Source organism: Polyodon spathula, chromosome 7, assembly GCF_017654505.1.
Source record: "Polyodon spathula isolate WHYD16114869_AA chromosome 7, ASM1765450v1, whole genome shotgun sequence".
In the NCBI taxonomy this organism is placed as follows: domain Eukaryota; kingdom Metazoa; phylum Chordata; class Actinopteri; order Acipenseriformes; family Polyodontidae; genus Polyodon; species Polyodon spathula.
The window spans coordinates 31,889,538-31,911,290 of NC_054540.1; the positions used below are offsets into that span (position 1 = coordinate 31,889,538).

The 21,753-nt window shown below is 40.1% G+C and overlaps 1 protein-coding gene across 1 annotated transcript in view; it reads left to right on the forward strand.

Annotated features, from left to right (window-relative positions):
• Positions 1 to 21,753, forward strand: part of dusp16 (dual specificity phosphatase 16) — a 48,192-nt gene that overhangs the window by 12,794 nt on the left and 13,645 nt on the right. Inside the window, exons 2-5 of the mRNA XM_041255294.1 lie at positions 1,547 to 2,246; positions 3,324 to 3,462; positions 18,578 to 18,741; positions 19,434 to 19,593. Of these exons, the coding sequence (XP_041111228.1) occupies positions 2,016 to 2,246; positions 3,324 to 3,462; positions 18,578 to 18,741; positions 19,434 to 19,593 (694 nt within the window). The 5' untranslated portion in view covers positions 1,547 to 2,015. The remainder of the gene's footprint in view (positions 1 to 1,546; positions 2,247 to 3,323; positions 3,463 to 18,577; positions 18,742 to 19,433; positions 19,594 to 21,753) is intronic.

A 21,753-nucleotide genomic window follows, 5' to 3' on the forward strand; every position in this document is an offset into this window, starting at 1 on the left:
CAATTAATAAAATAATAATTTATAAAAAAATGCTAATGTTAAAAGACTAAAGTCAATTGGTTAAATTCTCCTGTCTGCATTAAGCTTGCTATTGCAGTAGTGTAGAACTGTTTGTCTTCTGATTGTTTGTATAGTTATTCAAGGGTCTTGTATTCAAAAAGCTTTATTGATAAACCAGGAAGCAAGTTGAGAAGTTGAAAAACTGTGTACAACATGGGAGTTTCAGTAATAAAACTAAGACATATTTATTTTTCAGTGTTTTGGTATAGTAAAGTTAGACCATCTGAAATCACATAGCTAAAAAGAGACCTCCAACCTCACTGCTCTTTTTTTCAACTGCTGCATAAATTATCTTGGGCTAGGGCAGAAACACATGAATGGGTGAGTATTCTTCCACCTGAAGAACTGTTTCGACACTATTTCACCTTCACGGGTTGTCCAGGACTGATCTGTGATCACCAGTAGGTAGCAAGTTGACCCATTACTATACTTAAAGAACAGTTATGTGTGTGCAACGAGTATCAATAAGATATACTTAAAGATCTGATCTCTCAAAAATGGCCCCTTTTCAGTGCTTGTTTTCATTTGTCATGGGGGGGGGTGGGGGGGAACCCCCCCTCCCACTAAGATTTTTGGATTTTTCTTATTTCCCAGGTATATCCATATGCGATGAGGTGGGGAACATCCCAAAATGTAGTTGCACAAGGGGGAGGTATGTGGCAGGGCCGGTGTAGGTAGTGGGGTGGTGTGTTTTATTTAAGTTTGTCAGAGCTGGGTTTAGTCCCTTCCCCGCTGAAATACATGTGGAATGTTGCTGTGTCTTGGTTGAATAATGGATCATCAATCAAGTGCCAGTCACGTGGTATAAAAAGGGGAGAAATCCTTTGTTTGGTGGATTAGGGTGAGTTTTTTAATTGTTATGGACTGTTTATTGAAGGGCAATGCCCAGGCGAGCAATAGTGTTGTTTTATTTGGGCTCCTGTGCTTTCTGTTATGTATAGTAAACGTGGATACCAGCACCTAAAACTGCAGCTTCTGACTCTGGGTTTGCTTTCTTAATGCTGACCAGACTTGACTGCAATGCTACCCTGCTACAGACTCTAAAATGCCATGTCATTGTAACTGCCTCAGTTCTTCTCTACATTACTGCAATACCTATAAATGTTTAGTTGTGTAGCAAGTGGCTGTTCCACAGTATTGTGGTCTTGCCTGGTTTCTTGAAGTAGAACCCCTAAGAAACCAAACTTATTCTACCTGATTTTCAAGAGTGTCTTGGGGACTCTAGCAGTTAATAACATGGTCCCTAAAGTATTGGTGAGTGTAGTATTGCAGTCACACCCTGCTCTTAAAAGTACAGTTGCTCAGAATGTTATGAATAGCCTTCAGACTAGTAGAAGAGGTGCCACATTGAAGACATTTCAAAGTTTAAAAGCCTTGTTTTCAAGACTGAGAGGGAAGGGGGTTGAGTCACAAATAGTGGCCACCCATAATCAAAACCTGAACGTCACAAACTAAAAATACATGCCTTTTTATCTTCTCTTTGCAGATAAATACTTAAGTGTGAAGAATAGACTGGATAAGGGTGCAGAATGATGTAATCCCCAGGCTGCCTTAAGTGTCTTTTGTCCCAATTGTGCGATGCTGTGAAACGCTCCCCCCCCCCCCCCCCCCAAAACATCTTCCTCTGAATCAGATGTGGCGTTGAAGCAGCAACTGCGGTATCGTCTTACTGTTTGGCAAGGATCCTGTGTTTTTTTTTTTTTTTTTTTTTTTTTTTTTTTTTTTTTTTTTTTTTTTTTAAAACAACCAAAAAAAATAAAACAAGCACGCACACATAGAGCAGCGATTTCCTTTTGAAATGGCCTCTGCTTTTCTTCTGCTGGGCTTCACCAGCATGACATCATACATCTCTGACACAATGAAACTGTTTATTCCCTGAGGACCTTTCTACTTACGTCATTGTTCTAGATTGTGAAAGAAGTGAGGGGGAGAGAGACAGGACTGTTTTTAGCACCATGGCGGAACTGAAGAGCGGAGTTGAGGGGGTGACAGCAGAGAGTTTGGTGGCCCGTTTGGAGAGTTGCACAGGCAGGGTGCTTCTCATTGATAGTCGCCCTTTTGTGGAATACAACACCTCGCACATCCTGGAGGCTGTCAACATCAACTGCTCCAAACTGATGAAGAGGAGGTTGCAGCAGGACAAAGTGTTAATCACAGAGCTCATTCAACACTCTGCCAAGAAAAAGGTGGGTGACACCTAGACGTGGTATTGTTTTAGTTGTTACACCTAGGTGTTAAATGTTGATATTTTTATTAAATATGTCTGATATTAATGATGGCCTTGGAAGACTAATATCTGTTACATTTGCTGTGTCCCATGTTGTCTGTATCAGTGTTATATTTTTAAACATATTCCTGACTCCTTGAATTTTTTAATCTCACATTATGGGTCACAAGTCAACTCTTCAATACGCTTCTCAGCATTTACTCAGGAAAACAAAATAAGGAGAAAAAAAAACTCTAAGTATCACAATGTATCCAGATCACGCTCCTTCCTGCAGAAATGGTGTTTTTTTTATTCCCACAGTATGCCACTCATTTCAGAATTGTTGCAGGAGGGAGCATGAAGTGCATACATGTTTAGAAGAGAGAATTTACCTGGTGAATGTTCCAAAGAAACTTTTTTTTCAACTAATATTAGTTGGTTTACCAAAATGCATGAATATGTTAAAATTGGTGCAATATGTAGAAAGCAGAGTACAACACAGGCAAAGTGTTTCTTGTAAACACTGCAGGGGGTTCGGTAACTTTTAATAAAATATTTATATACACTGTTGCACATGTAGTTTGCAGCATATAGTATGAGAGGGCTTATCATGGTGTATTTTCTGATAGTCTAGTTAAATCACATTAGTCCCACACAAGCTTACGTTGTTTATCCCATTTCCATTGCCCCTCACCTTGCCTGAGCACAAAAAATCCCTAGTATCAGTAAAAAGTAAATACACATATAAATGCATATGTTAATCTGTCATCCACCTGTGATAAAACTTTGCATAGATATTCTTTTGCACAAGTTGATGAATCCTTCACATTGCATTAGTAAGTGGGTCAGAAATAACATTTTCATAGATATTTTGTCAAGTTATTTTGCAAAAATGTATGCCAACCTAACAGAGTGGGTAAAATCATTCTATCCAGAGAAAATGAATTTATTCCACATACTGTGAATGTAATTTTTCATACTTGTGCTAGTGAAGACACTGTTGTCCGTGTTGCTCTGTACAGCTTTTAACAACCATACCTCCTGTTCGTAATTCCAGCTGGAGATGGACAGCAGTCAGGAGGTTGTGGTGTATGATCAGAGCTCACAGGCTGTGGCTGCTCTCTCTTCTGACTGCTTCCTCACTGTGCTGCTAGCCAAGCTGCAGAAGAGCTTCTGTTCAGTGCACCTACTTTCAGGTAGGCCCATACTTCTAAACAGCATCAGCAGTTTTCAAAGAATTAAGAGTAGGGGCTACGGTGGCCAGCTAATTAATTTTCTTCTACAATCTGTTAGAGGCTGGCTTGGTGCTCAAAACTTCTAGTAGTCCTCAATGGTCCACATCACAAAACCACAACAGTTTGATACAGGTGCTTTAAAGAGACTGAGGACTGGATGACAGGGTGAGTTGAGGTCAAGACTAAGGTGTCCTCTCTGAGATGTGGGGGAAACTGAATTCTTCCTAAGAAAAATGCTCATCAAAATATCAGTCGATGCATCTAAAGGTTAAAGTGCAACTACCAACTGCTACATCCTATATTTAGCAATAAGGTTCATGTGAGTGTACACCTGTGAGAGTGCATCTCCATCCTGACCATAACTGCTTGTAAAAGACAACACAACGCTTTAAAAAGGCAAACAAAATGCTTGGTTATAGTGTATATTCAAGTGTGGAGTACAAGCCAAAGGAAGTTATGATGAGATTATGATTACTAAAGGGACATTGTCCTTGAGAGAGACCAATGGAGAGTAATTGGACTAATCCCAGGTCTTAAAGTGAATGAAGAAATGTTGAGGGAACTGAATTTGTTTAGCCTAGAACAAAGATTAATTGGGGAGGATTTGGTTTAAATCATAAAGGAGTTGAAGAAGTTTACCAATACTTGAAGTGCAGCACAGAAATCGGGACTAGTTAGCAATTGAGTGGAGACAGACTTGGGACAGAGTGGGAGTATTGAATGAATTATCTTGCCATGTTATTGATGCTGATTCATTGGAATACATGACGACCTGATTTCACAAAGTATTTTGATCAATCAGCTACTAGAAATTGGACTATCATTGTATAGATGTTCATGCATTGCCAAACCTTATTAATGTAACAATGGTCTTAAAGCTTTGTGTCGGCTGCAGTTATGGTCTTGTGCATGTCGTCTGTTTTGTTTCAATAAAAGAAAAACCACTGGCCGTTTTTATTGCTTTATAGGAAGAAAGCTACTAAAAAATGTAATTAACATTTACATGCCCTAAAACCAGAGGTAAATAAAATATGATATGCAACATGAAAATGGAGCAAATAAGAAATAAAACAAAAAAAACTAGACAAAAAAAGTAAAGCAAAATGTTTGCATTATAAGTGTGAGAAATACGTCCACATTTAATGGCACATTTTTGTATTGGTTTTTAACAGTGTTTATAGAGACAGTTCCATAGCCAAAGTTTATTACACAGTAATCTCACCACTGCGTCATCATCATTAAATATTGTCTCAATAGCCCTTTGACACACAGCTAAAGTCCATAACACTGTGTATATGATTCAGAGGTTTATTCAGTGTGATCTCAAGGTGGAATATGTCTAGTCATACAAAAGTCCAAAGAGGTAATGTCATGTGTAAAACCACAGGGATCTTGTGTAATTTTACTATTCTATTCTATTAAAAACTACACTGTCCTCCAGTCATTGTCAGTTTTACACCTTGATAATACAAAACAAAAACTTTTCTTTCTATTCACTTTTAAAAGGTTCCCACATTAAAAGCATAGCAAAGTGTAATAAAGCATGGTAAAGCATAGGCAGTGCTTGAGTACCAAAAAGGAAAGTGCCGGAACACACTATATAATTTCAACAACAGTTTCACAAAGACGGCTGTAGTGGGTGACGTCAGACCAGAACCTTGAACCAACAAACAAACAACAGAGATGGAATTTGCTGAAGCTGAGCGATTGTTACTGCTCAGCATTTAATAACACTATGTAACACAATTTTTGTTCCTGGGTAGTAAGTGTTATTTCCTAATTGCTTATGCCTCAAAAGTATAGAAAATGGCTATTATTCCCCACAAACTTTGCTTTTGTGACCAGGACAGTGATATTTCAAAATATCACTATTTCCAATGGGAAAACGGGCAAATGTGTGATGTGGGCAAAAGTAATACAAAAATGACTACAAAAGATTTAGAAGTGAGTAGTTTTTTGAGATTTACGATTTATACTGTAAATACAGCATTTGTATTACTTTAGTATAAATACATGTTAATTTGGATTCATATGTTTTTTTCTGACTTTATGTGAATGAAGAGACACACATTTGCCCGTTTTCCCATTGGAAATAGTGATATTTTGAAATATCACTGTCCTGGTCACAAAAGCAAAGTTTGTGGGGAATAATAGCCATTTTCTATACTTTTGAGGCATAAGCAATTAGGAAATAACACTTACTACCCAGGAACAAAAAAAAAAAAAAAAAATTGTTACACGGTGTAATTAAACAAGCAGAAAATAAAAGGTTGCAAGACAAACAAAACACAGGACACGGCACTTTCACCAAAATAGAGACAAACAAAACTGACTACACAGACAAACGCAGTGAGCTGATATTTAATTATTATTCTTATTATTATAACCTCCGTCTCCAATCCAGTTCTCCACTCACCGAACACACAACCCCGAGTGAGTGAAAACATGCTGCTTTTATGCAGCTGTACCAAGACTCTATTGCTAATCAATCATTCAGTTGGAGTCTCGGTACAACTGCACGTGAATTAATAAAGTGCAATTCCCCGTGCTCGCATATTATTACATTTTACCTGCACGTGAATGTGTACAATCCTCGTGCCTTAATACAAATATACATTTTAAACAACTCTTGGTCCACAGACCCATTTATATCCCGTGTACCAATGACTGTACATTAACACACAACCTACAACACAAAATACACACGGGCGTGGCAACATTGCCACAAACTGTTAATAATTAACTAAAGCCTGATTCGCACAGACAGAAAATTGCAATCCCTGGCCTGGTCCAGTACCAGAAGACTTGGTTCAGGCCTTGAACTGCCCTGTTTGTTTTACATTACTGTACACTGCGTCCGCCTTGTTACATTACTGTACAGCCCTAGGGGTTTGCTGCCACAGGCCTAGGGCCCTTTCTCGGGGAGCCATCTGGAGTATTTCCATCAGTGCACCACAGACATCTGGGTGCTTACTACCATTCAGACTGGCTAATCGCAAGCACGGTCCCTCTCCCTTTCGGGGCGTGACTGTAGCATTGATCACCGACCCACAGGATGCCACTGTGGTGTCTCAGAAGGTAGTAGCTCTGCTGCAGAAGTGGGCAATTCAACTGGTACACCCCCAGTGGTTGGAGGCGGGTTCTACTCCATAGTCGAGTGGTATGGTGGCCTCAAACCTATCCTCGACCTCAGGCTGGTCATTGGCTACCTTAGCGGTTGGGGCTTACAGTGAATAATGTGAAGAGCCAGCTTGGGTATCCTGCACATGTGCCCTCTGCAAGCCTGGTTCAACAGTAGGGCTTTTTCAGTCCACATTGAACCACAGTCGCCTCTTGGTGCAAATAGCCTGCCCATCTGCACCTCGGCATAGAGTTGGGCAGTGTTATCGCAAGGGAGGACATCACCACGAATGTGCCCAGTTTTGGGCTGGGGCGCTGTGTAGAACGGCACGCCACATAAATGTTTTGGAACTGCAGGCAGTTTAACTAGCCTTTCAGCATTTGTTGAAGGTGGTTTGAGGGAGGCATGGGCTTGTCCGTGCAGACAATGCTACTGTCTCAAGTCAACCACAAAGGCCGCCTTAAGTTGCCTAGTCTCCATCGCTTATCCCATAAGTTTTGCTCAGTTGAGTTGAACACCGAGGTGATGGCCTCATTTGGGAGAAGTTCAGGAGAGCAGAGAGATCTCTTGCCTCCCAGGAATCAACCCACTGTCCCCTCTGGCTTTCCATAATTGGAGCCTAGGATCTGCTGGTGGTAGATGCCTTGACATACCAGTGGCCAAGGCAACGTATTTGCCTTCCCACATCTTGCCTTGTTTCTGCTGTCTATGGAGGAAATTGGGCACCGGGCCTAGGTGCTCTTAGTAGCCTCTTTTTGGCCCAGGAGACTCTGGGTTAAACCCTGTTGCAGCTCCTGAGCAGCCAGCCATGGAGACTGCCCAAGCGTTGTGACCTGCTCAGTGAGGCATTGGGGACGTTATGGCATTCTGACCCATCGAGCCTGTTGCTCTGGGTCTGGCCCCTGAACAGCTGCATTGACCCATCTGGTTCTGTCCAATAGGGTTATTAACATCTTCCAACATGCCCCAACAGTGTCCTCACTTTCCCAGTATGGGTACAAGTGGAGCGTCTCACAGACGTGGTGTATGCCATGTGGGTTTGACCTTGGGACTTGTCCCATGGCAGTAATGCTGCAGTTTTGCAGGACCTGTTGATAAGTGGAATTTCCCTCTAGATTAAAGGTCTACCTGGCAGACATTCGACAATTCGAAATTTGACTCTGTCTCCTGGCGGGGCAAACATTTTGAGTGGTTCAGGTGCTTCGGCCGCATATGAAAGACTTTGTTCCTCGCTGGAGGTTAAATGCGCTCTTGAAGCCTTCATTTGTCCCACACGTTCAGCTGAGCTCCAGTGTTATCACTCAAGTGACTGTTTGCTTGCTATCGCCTTTGCAAAGCGGGTGAGAGAGATGCAGGGTTTCTGCTTAGTAAGAACCTGCTTAATTTTTACAGAGGCCAGGACAAGGGTTACGCTCTGTACTGGTCCTGCCAAACACTATCTGTGCATTCCATGTCAACCAGTCTGGATTGGAGGCTTCTTTCCACCTCCTTCCAGCCTGACAGGAAGCTGCAGCTCTATACGCTGTACTCAGTGGGGTTCCGTATGGTAACGCACAGGGCAGCCTTGGCTTAGCCTTATAGCATTCCAGTCATTCTGCAATATTGCCCTTGCAATGACTTTGGTATACTCACACATGTAACCGAATGAGTACTTGATAAGGAATGTTGGGTTATTATCATAACCCTGACTGCCTGAAATAGAAATGTAACCATTAACCTTCAGGATTGCTGCATCCATGATTGCAGCATACTTGAAGGAAAAATTATTCTGGTATTTCTATTCAGGTTTCAGAGGGTCTTGCCCATTCAGTACTTGTTACATTTCTATTTAAGGGAACCAGGGTTATGATAATAACCTAACGTTTTAATTTGCTGGACCCGACTTTATTTTATATATCTCAGAACCTTCAACACTACGCTTCCTGGACGAAAATGAAGGGTGTAGCTAACTCCAGTCCTTCACGTTCCTATGGCTCCCACATTATACTCAATCATTCACATTAAATCATACTGCAGCAGCATTGAGGAAACAATACGCTAGTGCAATATGACTGGATATGACTAACTGAGATCTGGTCATGTAAACACAATCCATGGTAGGCAAGCATGAGGGTCAGAAGCTGCTAAAGAGAGAGAGAGAAAATATATAGTATGGCGCTATAGCAAATTTCAAAGGATTAATATCTGAATTTACTTCCTGTACATCGGTACGCGGGACATTTGCTAGGAAATGTCCTGGCCATATAGGGACTGTTGCATGTATGGACTAGGGTGGGACCAGTGGAATAAATGTTGTAAAGATATATCGGGGTACCCTGCATTGTACAAAAAAAGTTGCAGGTAATAAAGTAATTAATCATAGTTTTGTAATGGTTGCAACCCTACTTTTTGGGTTAAATAAATTGGCAGCAGCTGTACAGCATATGAAGATCCCAGCCAGGGGTTACAGTAATAATGTAAAACTGAACAGCACTTTAAAAAGGCAAACGAAATGCTTGGTTATAGTGTATATTCAAAAGTGTGGAGTACAAGTCAAAGGAAGTTATGATGAGATTATGATTAAGCGCAATTTCTTGAAACACTGTTTATTTCGTTGGCAATAACAAGACGCTACAAGAAATGTTATTTGTTATTTATTTAGCTGATCATGATCACTTACAGCCGACAAATAACAGAAAATTGCATTGTCATCCAACACTACATTAGAGAGAGGCTACAGTTCTTGTTTACAACATGATTTTTGAGGGGTATGTTTTCTCTTGCACTCAAATAACTAAAAAATAGTTGAGTTTAATACCTCCTGAGCCCACTAATCTATAGCCAAGCTGAGTGATCACACAGTCAACTGTAAAGATACAGTACCTCACTTCAATAAATACTCCAAACAAAATAGTAACTGCAAATTTGTAATAGTAATATTTATAAATAAATACTCCAAACAAAATAACTACAAACGTATAATAAGATTTATGAATTGTTTATCCTACTTTATAGCAGAAATTTTATGCTAAACAATATAGAAGCACTGTGATTGTTAATCTATAAACTGATTTTTTTTTTTTTTTGGCAGACACCCTTATCCAGGGCGTTTTTGTAACACTACTGTAGAATCCTTAGGGTTTTGCAAGTCAGACTCGCAGAGTTTAGTAAAAGATATTCTATGGTTTAGTTTTAGGACAGGAAGTTACTTCCTGTTTTGGGAGAGAAGTAAGGTGGCATTGTAAAGTCGAAATCTGAACTGTTAAAAGACGGTAAACTAAAAGGAATAAAAGCCCATTTCTTGTTAAATAAAACCCATTTATTTGAGTCCTAATAAATACGTAGTCTTACAGAAGCTACCATCAGAACTGTTGTATCGCGGACTCATCCGCAGACTACATCAAAAATTCCAGTGTTGTGAAAAAAGTCTTCAGTCCATAATTAATTTCAAAAGAGATTCAAAAACAGTTCTTATTTGCAATCCAGCACTAATTTGGCAACACTTGCTTTTGTTGAATTGCAATCCTGGGTAGGGTGTCGGGGGTGCTAATTTAAAGAAAAAAAAAAAAAAAAAACTTTCCATTGCATATGCAAATACATATTTTTAAATCAGCCTTCCAGTGAAAAAACAATAAAATAAAATTTAAAAAAAACTACGTTTTGTGAAAGTAAGAGCTGACAAAGCCGAAAAAGACAGGAATTTGTCAAGTAAGACTGGCACTGCGCTCTTACTTCCCCATGTTCTGACAAGGCTTTCCAGCACACACTGCTTAAATGGTACAGTAGGTGGGTTGACTTTAGACAACATAGGTAGTAGCCACCACTGGAAAGGTCAGTGGGTTGCTGAGGATTCAAAAGTACTCTGAAACAGCCTAATATGCTGTAGATCAGTAGTTCTCAATCCTGGTTCTGGGGAACCCTCTGTGTCTGCGGTTACCCCCCACCTAGTTTTTCATATTTAATGTATGAGTATCACAAACAGCATCAATTACATGTACATAAACATGTATTTGTCAGGGCGACTGTTCTATATAACATTTACTAGTTTACATTTTAATTTACTAATAACATTTACTAGTTTATATTTTCAATCAAATGTAAACTAGTAGCTATGGTAACAGTCACCAGTCAATTATGCAAATTGCCATAATCGAAGGTTTGAACCTTCGATCGGTAAAGTGTTCCGAACCTTCAAGGTCAAAATGTACCCTTTGTTGCAGCCCTATAATTTAAGAGTTGTGCCTACATCTTCTAAAGTTTAGCCCTATGTGCTTTATCAAAGTAAGGAAGACAGGCCTTCTAAAAAAAAAAAAAAAAAAAAAAAAAAATATATACAAAAAAATTAACAAAATGTAGTTTTGTACATGAAACCCTTCATGTTAAAATCAAGGAGAAACAAAGAATGAATCCACTGAAAAAAACGAATGACATTAGAAATGTTTTAAACATGCATGCATTTTCTGCTGTGTTGTTGCTGTGGTAGTTACCTTGGAGAGCTTTTAATTAAGGTGCTTCCAGTCTTTGAGCTCTCGGGAATCTATTTGCTGTTGCTGTTATCAGGTAACCAGATGAAGCACCAGCTAAAATGGAAATAAAACATTTAATTAAAGCCACTGACTCTCCAGACAGCCGCAGTGCTAGTTCACAACGTCTGCGGAAATTAAATTAACCCTATGAAATTAATTCACCTGGGTACAGTAAGTAACCAAAGGGAATCAGCCAGTTTCTAGTAACAGTGTCTGATAACAAAATGTTAAGTTTTAGAGGATCCAAGTGATTCTGTCTCAGAAACATGACTGTGTAACCCATTATATACCCATGCTGCTATTCTGTGTGGAGAGGTGTCTGCTTCCCTCTGTCCTAAGTTTATCTACACTTAATTTCCAGCTGTGGCCTCTGGTCCTGGTGCTTAAAGTAATGGTTTGGGTTAATCATCAGTTCCTTTTTAAGATTTTAAAGAGTCTTCCCTAATTCTTTTTTTCTCAGCTAAATAGATTTGCTTCTTCTCAGTAGCTCAGTGGGGATTGGGGAAATAGGGGCAGAAATATCGACAGCTTTACCCATGATAGCACATAAAACATTTTTATACTGTACAAGTATGGTTAATGAATGAGCATGGTATACCGGTTTGACAAACCCCTCATAAATGGGGCTTTACAAGTTACTTTTTGTCAGATCTGCAGGCTGTACATAACTGGGGGATATTTTACATTTAGAACAGAACAAAGTATCCAATTGTGAAGAAAACTGGTTACATTCAGAGTAAGCAAAAAGAAGCTGATGCAAACAAAGAAGTCCTAGAAAACCTACTGTCTGCATCAGAACAGTAAACGATAGTTTTGACCCTCTGGTCTTTGTCAGATCAACTGATATGTTAAAATCACAAACTTAGTCACCATTTCTGATAAGGAAAACATGTCGCAACATTTGTCAATCAACATTCAGCTTTTAACAGTTAACGTTAGATAACAATAGATGGTTGACTACAATATCAATACTTCAAGAATTTCTATAAGATTACACGTGAACAATTGTTGTAATCACCATTTCAGATAAACAAATCATATCAGCATTCAAGTCAATTAACATTTAGCTTTTAACAATTAACATTTGGTAACAATAGCACTTAAAGTAATTGACTCAGTACAAATGTTTCTATAGTAAGTCTATAATGAGATTACACAAACACTTTATGGAGAAAAAGGTTGCAAATCTTTAGGTGACAATTTCTTGTAATCTTTATATCAAATTAGTAGAACCATACTCAAATCGGTTGACATCTTGTTTTTATCAATTAACAACCAGTGCTAGACCGGAACTAAGTAATTAAATCGGTGTAGAAAATTCGGTGATAGGTCTGTAATATAATTGAAGTTGAACATGGTGGGAGGATCTAACAAGCGTATACTCTGAGCACATTGAAGGCACAGTGAAGAGACTGGAGAGTGCAAGATTTGACTGTAACCTGCTGGACCACACGGACCATCCACACCTTGAGAAGGCTAAATTACAACTAACAGAATAATACACTGACTTGTGCTATTGATACTAATTTTCTTTTCTGTTTTTGTAGTATTTTTTATTAAATTTGATAATTCATAAAAAGAGAAGTGATAATCCATACAGTAGTCCCTCTAACTCTAATTCAAACACAGTTACGCTGTACATTAGGACAGTGGTGCACAAGGTATGGATCTATACACCCGGTACACCATGACTTTGCTAGGAGCAACTCTGTTCAGAGAGACTTTATTTGCATATTTATAAATCATTCAAAATTGAGCTCCAGTATTCATTTTTTTTGTTGTGCTAACACATGTCAGATGGCATGGTGTGGCAATTTGACCGGTGATTGTGAACAGGTGTAGATGCAAAAGGAACCGCAAACAATTGTATGCCAGTAGGAAAGTGATTTTAATTGTAATCCGGGTCTGGTGACCAACAAAATAAAACGCTCCGGCAATACACAACAATGTGTAATGCGCGGAGCCAAACAAACGGGTTTACAGTCCCAAACAATAAACGTTATCCGCCCCACAATATTAAAGCATGGTCACCAGTCCCGGGTGTGTGTAGTAGTGCTCGTGTTGGCTGATAACAGGTTATTTGGTGATTGTTTGTGCAGTGCAGTTCCGGCTTGTGCTGGCCCAAAAGCAACAGCTCCGGAACGTGTTTAGCCGTCTAGTGATACAATAAACAAGACAATTACTAACGCTCAAAACAAACAAACACTCACGAGTGTTCCTCGGCAGTTTCTACTGCAGCTCTCAGTCCTTCCAGCTTAAAAGCACAAACTACAAGCGAAGGAAAAGATTAGCGTTTCTCTGGTCCCTTTTATGCTACCCCGCATGAGCCCTTGGTAAACGATTTCAGCTGCATCTCTATAGCTTGCAGCTGCTACCTCGTTTACCTTCTGGGTCAATACGTTCCTGCAACAGTCTCGCTTCCATCCAGGCTGACCGACTTCCCGACCTTAGAAACGAACTGTCAGGCCAGCCCGTCCAGATACTTTTCCTTTTGCTATTTAGCACCTTCACAGGTCGAGAGGGAGATTTATAACCAGAACTCATTGTATTTCTGTCACATATCCCACCTCTCAGAGTGGAGCCGAAGGTACACTCTGCTGAATCTACCTTTCCCATTACTCCCCCACTCCCAGGAAAAATAATCCGCATTTTGAATGTCCTTTCCCACACGGTGTACCATATGGTACATGAAGGGCTACAGTGCCAGATACCAAGTTATTTGGGCACTGCTGTCCTTCATCATGCTTAACCACTTGAGTGGGGCATGGTCTGTGACAAGATCAAACGAGTGCCCCAACAGGTAGTATCGTAAAGAGTGGGTAGCCCATTTAATGGCCAAACACCCCTTTTCAGCTATGGAGTAGTTGCGTTCCCAAGGTAGCATCTTTTTGCTGATGTACAGTGTCAGGTGTTCTACTCCAACTACCTTTTGGGGCGAGACAGCACCCAAACCTACATCCAATGCGTCGTTGTGAAGGATGACTCTTGGTGAATTCTGGTGTGATAAGAGTGGGAGCCTGGCAAAGTCTATGCTTAATCATATCAAACTCCCCCTGACACTCAGCTGATCACTTAATTAAATTTGGAGCACTCTTTGGTGAGGTCAACTAACGGGTTAACCACTGTGGCATACTCGGGGGATAAAGCGGCGGTAATAACTGGCTAATCCCAGTAGTGACCTCACCTGAGTCTTGGTTTTGGGCATCGCTACGTCAACCAAAGCCTGGATTTTGGTGACTACGGGTCTCGCCCTTCCATTCCCCATTAAAAATCCCAAATATTGAGTTTGTTTTTGGCAAAAGCACATTTCCTCAAGTTAGCTGTCAGCCGGGTTGACCTTAGAGACTAAAGGACAGCTGCAATCCTAACCAAATGCTCTCGCCAGGTGGAGCTGTAAATAACCACGTCATCAATATACGCTGCTGCATATTCGTGATGTGGGCATAAAACCTGGTGCATGGTTTTAAAGTGAAACAGCCCTTCTGGTGTTAAATATGGTTTTCTCTCTAGAGCTGTGGGTTAAGGGGATCTGCCAGTATCCCTTTGTCAGTTCCAGAATGGAGATAAACCTCGCTTTTCCCAGTCTATCTAGAAGTTCTTCGACCTGAGGCATGGGGTACGCATCGAACTTGGCAGTAGTGTTTACCTTTCTGAAATCTATGCAGAAGCGGTTGGTGCTGACCACTTTGGCCACTATGACGATAGGACTGCACCACTTGCTCCTGGAAGGCTCAATCACCCCAAGCTTGAGCATACCCCATACCTCTTTGCGAACGCCACTTCGTCGACTTTCTGGGATCCGGTATGGTCTCTCTCGCACAGTGACACCTGGTGGAGAGAGTGTCATATTCAACCAAATTAGTTCTGCCGGGCAAGTCAGAAAAAACATTGCTGAACTCCTCAATAAGCTTACACAGCTCCCGTTGATGATCTGGAACCAATTGTTCCCCCATCGAAATGATTTTTGTGCTAGGAGTCTTTGGACAGGGGCCTAAATCATCCTCTATATTGTCTGGGGCTGTGAACAAGAACTCCCTTGCCTGCCAGGGCTTTAATAAATTTACATGATAAATTTCATGTTCATTGTGTCGATCGGGCTGTCTAATATCATAATTCACTTTCCCTATAACCCGAATCACTTCATATGGCCCCAGCCATTTAGCACACAATTTCAATTCTAATGAGGGAAGCAGCATTACCTTGTCTCCTGGTTGACAGGTTTGAATTAGTGCATTTTTGTTGTAATGCTGCTGTTGTCGGTACTGAGCCGTTCTGAGGTTGTCCTGGGCCAAACGACCGACCAGATCTAGGCAATCTCTTAGTAAGAGCACATGCTTCACTACTTTTTTGGACAAGCCTTTGTGCTCCTCCCACCCCTCTCTTAATAGATCAAGGATGCCGCGAGGCCGGCGGCCGTATAGGAGCTCGAAGGGGGAGAACCCTGTCGAACTCTGCGGCACCTCTCTCACTGTGAAAAGGAGGTAGGGAAGAAGCGATGCCCAATGTTTCTGCTCTTGTGTTACAAACCGTCTCAGCATCGACTTGAAGGTCTGATTAAAGTGTTCCACAAAACCGTCCGTCTGTGGATGATAAACGGACGTCCTGATGGGATGTATTTTTAATATTTTGTACACCTGCTGTAGCGTGTTAGACAGAAAATTGGTTCAGTGATCAGTCAAAATCACTTTGGGGATCCCTACTCTGGCCATAATCTGTACTAATTCGTTGGCTATTGCAGCGGCGCTAGTGGATCTCAATGGAACTGCCTCTGGGTATCTTGTTGCATAATCTACCACTACTAATATATGCATAAACCCAGAGTCAGAAGCTAGCAAAGGGCCCACTATTGCAATGCGTTCAAAGGGGGTGGAAATAATCAGCAGTGGAACCAAAGGGGCGGAGCGCACCTGACCCGGCGCTGCTCGCTGGCAGTCTGGGCATATGGCTACATTCCTTGACATATCCGCCCCACAATACTAAAACACGGTCACTAGTTCCGGTGCATGTATTAGTGCTCGTGGTGGGTGATAACAGGTTATTTGGTGACAGTTCGTGCAATGCAGTTCCGACTTGTGCTGGCCCAAAAGCGACAGCTCCGGAACGTGTTTAGCCATCTAGTGATACAATAAACAAGACAATTACTAACACTCGAAACAAACAAACACTCACGAATATTCCTTGGCAGTTTCTACTGCAGCTCTCAGTCCTTCCAGGTTTAAAGCGCAAACCCCAAGCGAAGGAAAAGATTAGTGTTTCTCTGGCCCCTTTTATGCTACCCCGCATGATCCCTTGGTAAACGATTTCAGCTGTGTCTATAGCTTGCAGCTGCTACCTCGTTTACCTTCCGGGTCAATATATTCCTGCAACAGTCTCGCTTGCATCCAGGCTGACTGACTTCCCGGGCCTTGGAAACTAACTGTCAGGCCAGCCCGTCCAGATACTTTTCCTTTCGCTATTTAGCACCCTGACAGGTTGAGAGGGAGATTTATAACCAGAACTCATTGTATTTCTGTCACACATGGTCAGAAAAACTTTCGCGGGAGAAGCAGACGGACCACACCAAAGCAATTTAAACTTGAAGTCAAACACTTAAACACAAATCATATACATTAATATTACTATAAATGAAAATGTCAGTTTTTTTAATTTATTCATTATAATTTATGGCATTCTGGTTTTATAATAGCAGCGAGCGATAGGCTATATCCTGTGAACTTCAGAGCAACACATTGTTTTTATATAAGCAAACAATTTAGCTGTTAATAGTGTGTTATGAATGTTGTACGCATGACAGTGTGATGAGATGCAGATTCAACATAGGAGCTGGTTTACTAAACTCAGGTGGAGCAGTGCAAATGCAACACTAATGTCTGAATCGCTTTGTCTTGGCACAGTGTTTTCCCTGTGCGTGTATATGGCGCAATTATAATGAAGCCAGACATAATGTTATAAATACTTATTCATTTGTCATGTCATTTTTTCATCTGTGTTTTCTTTGCCTGTGACAGTTTTGCTTAAAGATCATGCATGCTGCAATAGTAAATCTCAAACACTGGTGTTAGTGTTATTTCATTGAATAGCCTGAGTTGCGCCATTTAGTAAATCAGCCCCATTTTTTTTTTTTTTTTTGGTGACGTGCTGTTGTGTACAGGTGAGAGTATGAATGTGTCATATTTTGTGTGCATGTGTTTGACGTGCCCTGCGTTTGTGTATGTGCGACAGTGGCAACACACTTGTTGACGTACGTCACTTCCACAGTTGCTTCACTGTTTGGAGCGGTTCATTTTCAAGTGAACTGGAGTACGTTTGGTTTCACATTTCAAAAAGTTTTTAAAGGAGTGGCAAACGTACTGAGTCCACCATTTCATGTGATCCTGGTTCTGAGGTTTCACATATAATTCCAACTGAACCGCACTTAAATCTGCATCAAACGGTCAAACAAACTAGGCGTGAAAGTGACCTTAATCATTGTAAAATGAAAATAAGTAGTCCAAACTAGATTGACCAGATATGTTAATAAAAATAACAAAATAATCCTGATTTTGCAAAGCAGAAAGCTAGGGAAACTAATGTTGTGTTTTAAACCCAACAGCTTATTCAGTAACACTTTTTAAATTCCATGTAAAATCAAGTATTGCCCATGACCATAACTTTCATTCACTACATTCATCTTAACATATACCCTGGCCCAAGAAAAGATCCCCTTCATAGTTAGTTATGCTGTCCTTTCAAGTGATAGTCCTAGAAGGAGCAGTATTTATGAGGAACCTCTGGCTTATATCAATGAAAATAGGACTCTTTTGTAACAAAGTACACACAGAAGTCTCTTTTTAGTGTAAGCATATGTAAACACCAAGAAGTGTCTAATTTTAATGATTTTAACAGTCAATACTGTATGCACTGTAAATCATTGGTACACAACCCAACAAGTCAGTTCTAGTCTGGGTCTGTTTCTCTAGTGAAGTCCAAAATTAATTAATGGACCCTTAGCAGTTAAGGGTATATTTGTGGAAAAACAAATTCAGTCTTCTTGGATGACTAAAGGGTTAAAGACTATTTGTTTAGCTGCTGTGCACTTACACAAAAATGTGTGTGTGTGTTCTCCCAATGGTGTTTTAGTGTTAGTGAAACTGCCCCTGGAATGGTTCTCGAGATCCACCATTGGTTTAAATCAGCTGAGTAGACCCCTATGTGTTACTCGTAGTATGACCACACTTGAGCCCCACACTTGCATTCTACGGTGCGAAACAGCATGAGGTTAGGTGGAGTTCTATTATCCATATTAGGGGATTTGATTTAAATGTTTAGTGTTGTGTAGGAATTCATGGGCAGGCTTCGCCTGAGTAAAAGTCTGGAAGGTGCTTATGTTTTTAATTTAAGGAGAGGCAAGCCCATTTTAAACTAATGTGTGTATTTATTTATAGACTGCTGTACTATTGTCTCCCTACAGGTGGATTTACAGAGTTTTTCAAATGCTTTCCAGGCCTGTGTGAGGGTAAATCTGCTGTGATCCCCACCAGTATCTCCCAGCCATGCCTCCCCATAGCTAATATAGGACCCACACGAATCCTGCCACACCTGTACCTGGGATGCCAACGTGATGTCCTCAATAAGGTGAGTACCAGCAGGGTGTCCAGCCCTTTTAATATCCGCGACCTATGAGATATCAATAATTGCATTGGTGATATTAAAATGTACATTTAAACAAGCAATGTCCGTGTCATGGCTATAAATTCAAATTTATAGTCCACATTAAAAGTAGATTCTGCTTCTCTCAATAGTTTGTGCTAAAGCATGTTGATATCGTCACGTTTTAATCAGCTCTTCACTCGTGTGTGTGTGTGTGTGCTTGTATACAGTGTGTACACACTAATACTGCAGGTAGAGTCCTTGATTTGTGGTGTAAGTGTGGGGTGTGGTTGCAGACACTGCTAAAAGAAAGCCAGTGGTTAAAACCAAAAATAGCTTTTTGACGTACAAAAGGGGAGCAGGAATTGGCACACTCCTTTTTATAGTCAAGGACTAAATGGGTTAACCCAAGTTAAGTTAGAGCTCAGAGAGATAGGTTTTGTTTGTTTTGTACAAAGTGTTTTGTTTTTGCATTTAAAGGGCCAGTCGCTTTATTTCTGTGTTTCGGACTTGAAAGTAAAAGAACATTATATACACATACGCAATAAACCAGGAGTTATTTTTACTTTTAACAATGTAAATTTTACCAGAATATAACTTTCTGCAGTTGGCATTGTGTTTAAAGGGAAGTTTTATAGAATAAAATGGGTTTTGTGTCCTTTTATTTTTCCTTTCAGGAGTTGATGCACCAGAATGATATTGTTTATGTTTTGAATGCCAGCAATACCTGCCCCAAACCTGATTTCATTCCGGAGTCTCATTTTCTGAGAGTGCCAGTCAATGACAGCTTCTGTGAGAAAATCCTGCCCTGGCTGGATAAATCTGTCGAGTTTATAGGTAGGCACTTATATTTTATTTTACTGTAAAACCCTTTTTATTTCCCTGCTATCAGTTGTATCTAATTTTGCAGTGTCTTTTTGCAATTGCAATACAACAACTATTTTTCCTACATGTATTACCAAACTGCTGTCTGTGCACTGCAAAATCTGTAACTCAGGATTTGAGGGGGTAATCATATTTGCAGCGCAAATATTGACTCTGGGCGGCACACACAGCAAGACTGCAGATTTTAGCAGAGAGGAAGCGGAGAAAAAATTGACCTGATTTTGAGAAATTCAAAACTTATTTTAATATGTCAGCTGGCAATTCAGTGTCGTGAGGCAATGTATGTTGCCCTCTACATAATTAGATAGCAACTTGTCTAAAAACAATGTTAAACATTTTAAAAATGTACTTTTTAATTGGCTATTTAAAGAGTAAGTAGAGGGTTTCCGAAAAAGCGTTCCCACGTGTTGCTACAACTGTTTAATTGTACCTGAAATTTTTCTTTTCGTTAACATCCTGACACTTTAGAACTTTTGAATTCAGTTTTAAAGATATTTTTCAAAATGGACACTGGGGTTTGAGATCAATCTTTTTTTAAACCAGAGGTTCTCAAACTGTGGGTTGTGGGGATGTCTGAAGGGGGTCGCAAAGGATTTGATAGATTCAACTTTTTATTTGTTTATTTTTAATTTATGCACCTTGACTTACAAAAACAGCATGCCCTCCCTATATTAATGTTAATTAGTACATTCTACTTTGGTCCCCATCCTTCATATCTGTGGGTCCCGCCTATCTTTTACATAACCAAAAGTTACTTAGTTACGGATATACCACTGTTTTTGGAGGTTACACGCTAAACTGTGAAGGATGAACAGTGATCTCTTTAGAAATGGTTATGATTATTATGTGGTACTTGATATTTTTCACCCGATTTTTATTCTGGTAACTATAAGAGTCAATCAATCAATGAAGCAAAGAGCTCATCTCATATGAAAATGTAACAAACTAAGTGTCCAGTTTACAAAGACGAGCTTTTTTGTTGATGAGTTCGTCCTCGAATTTAAGATGCAGCCCAAATTTACCACCCTCAATTTGAGTGAAAATAAAACTTCAAATATGTATTTACAAAGATACAACCTCAATTACACTGTTGTAGCGTACAAAACTGACACGCAACAGTGTTGTAGGTTAACCATGGAACTTGTTTATTGTGCTGTGCACTGTATAATACTTAAGATGGCGTCTCGCTTACGGCATCACACATCCTGGCAACAGCAAGCATGACTAAGACCGTGTGAAAATCGCAGGCTGTGCGGAAATCGTGAATTACAATATTAAGAAATCCTAAATAATTTCATAATTTGCATTTCATACAAAAAATTTAAATTGCATTAACAAAGCTATACAGCTCTGCGACGTGCCTGAATGTAATATTCACCATGCACACAGTGCTGTGCAGTGATTGTCATGTGACTATGTAATCTAAGCAGGAAATTAAAATACTACACTGTAAAAAAGAAAATGGTTGTCTCTAAAAAGGCTAAAAATGTGTCTGCAGCAGATCAGCAGGAGTTTACACAGTGATGGAGGTAAGCTCTTCTGAATGTCCTGCAACATTACTGTAGATCACTACCGAAACTTGTCTGTTGACAGGCATTTAGATACACCAAAAAGAGAAAGGCGGAAATTCAGAGCAGTAATGCAAATGCTTTACTTGCAAAGAAAAAAAAAAAGGTGACTTCCATATTCCAAAAGTCCACTTATTAATTTTTGACCTGACGAGGCGTTTTGTTTGCGCAAATATCAAAAATTGGACAACCACAGGTTATGGAAATTCTTCAGACTGAGTGTAGCAAATGGTGGAGCGATTCTTTCATCAGCCCAGATGGGACATAAATACTAACCTAAAGTTGCCGAGTATCACAAGCAGGAGATCGTGGAATTGGTAAAACAGTCTGGTTGCTTGTCAGTGGTCACGCTGACGAGTCGACCATATGCACAAGATTGGTATGGGTTAAACCTTTTATTTGTTTTGCAAGACCTAAATGGTGAACATGCACCTGACATACTAGAACTGAAAGCTGACCTTGCAGATACACTGTACGCACAGGCTGTTAATTAGAACACAGTTTCACAAGCTATTGTAAAGTGCTTGAGTACCTTTTGATGTTC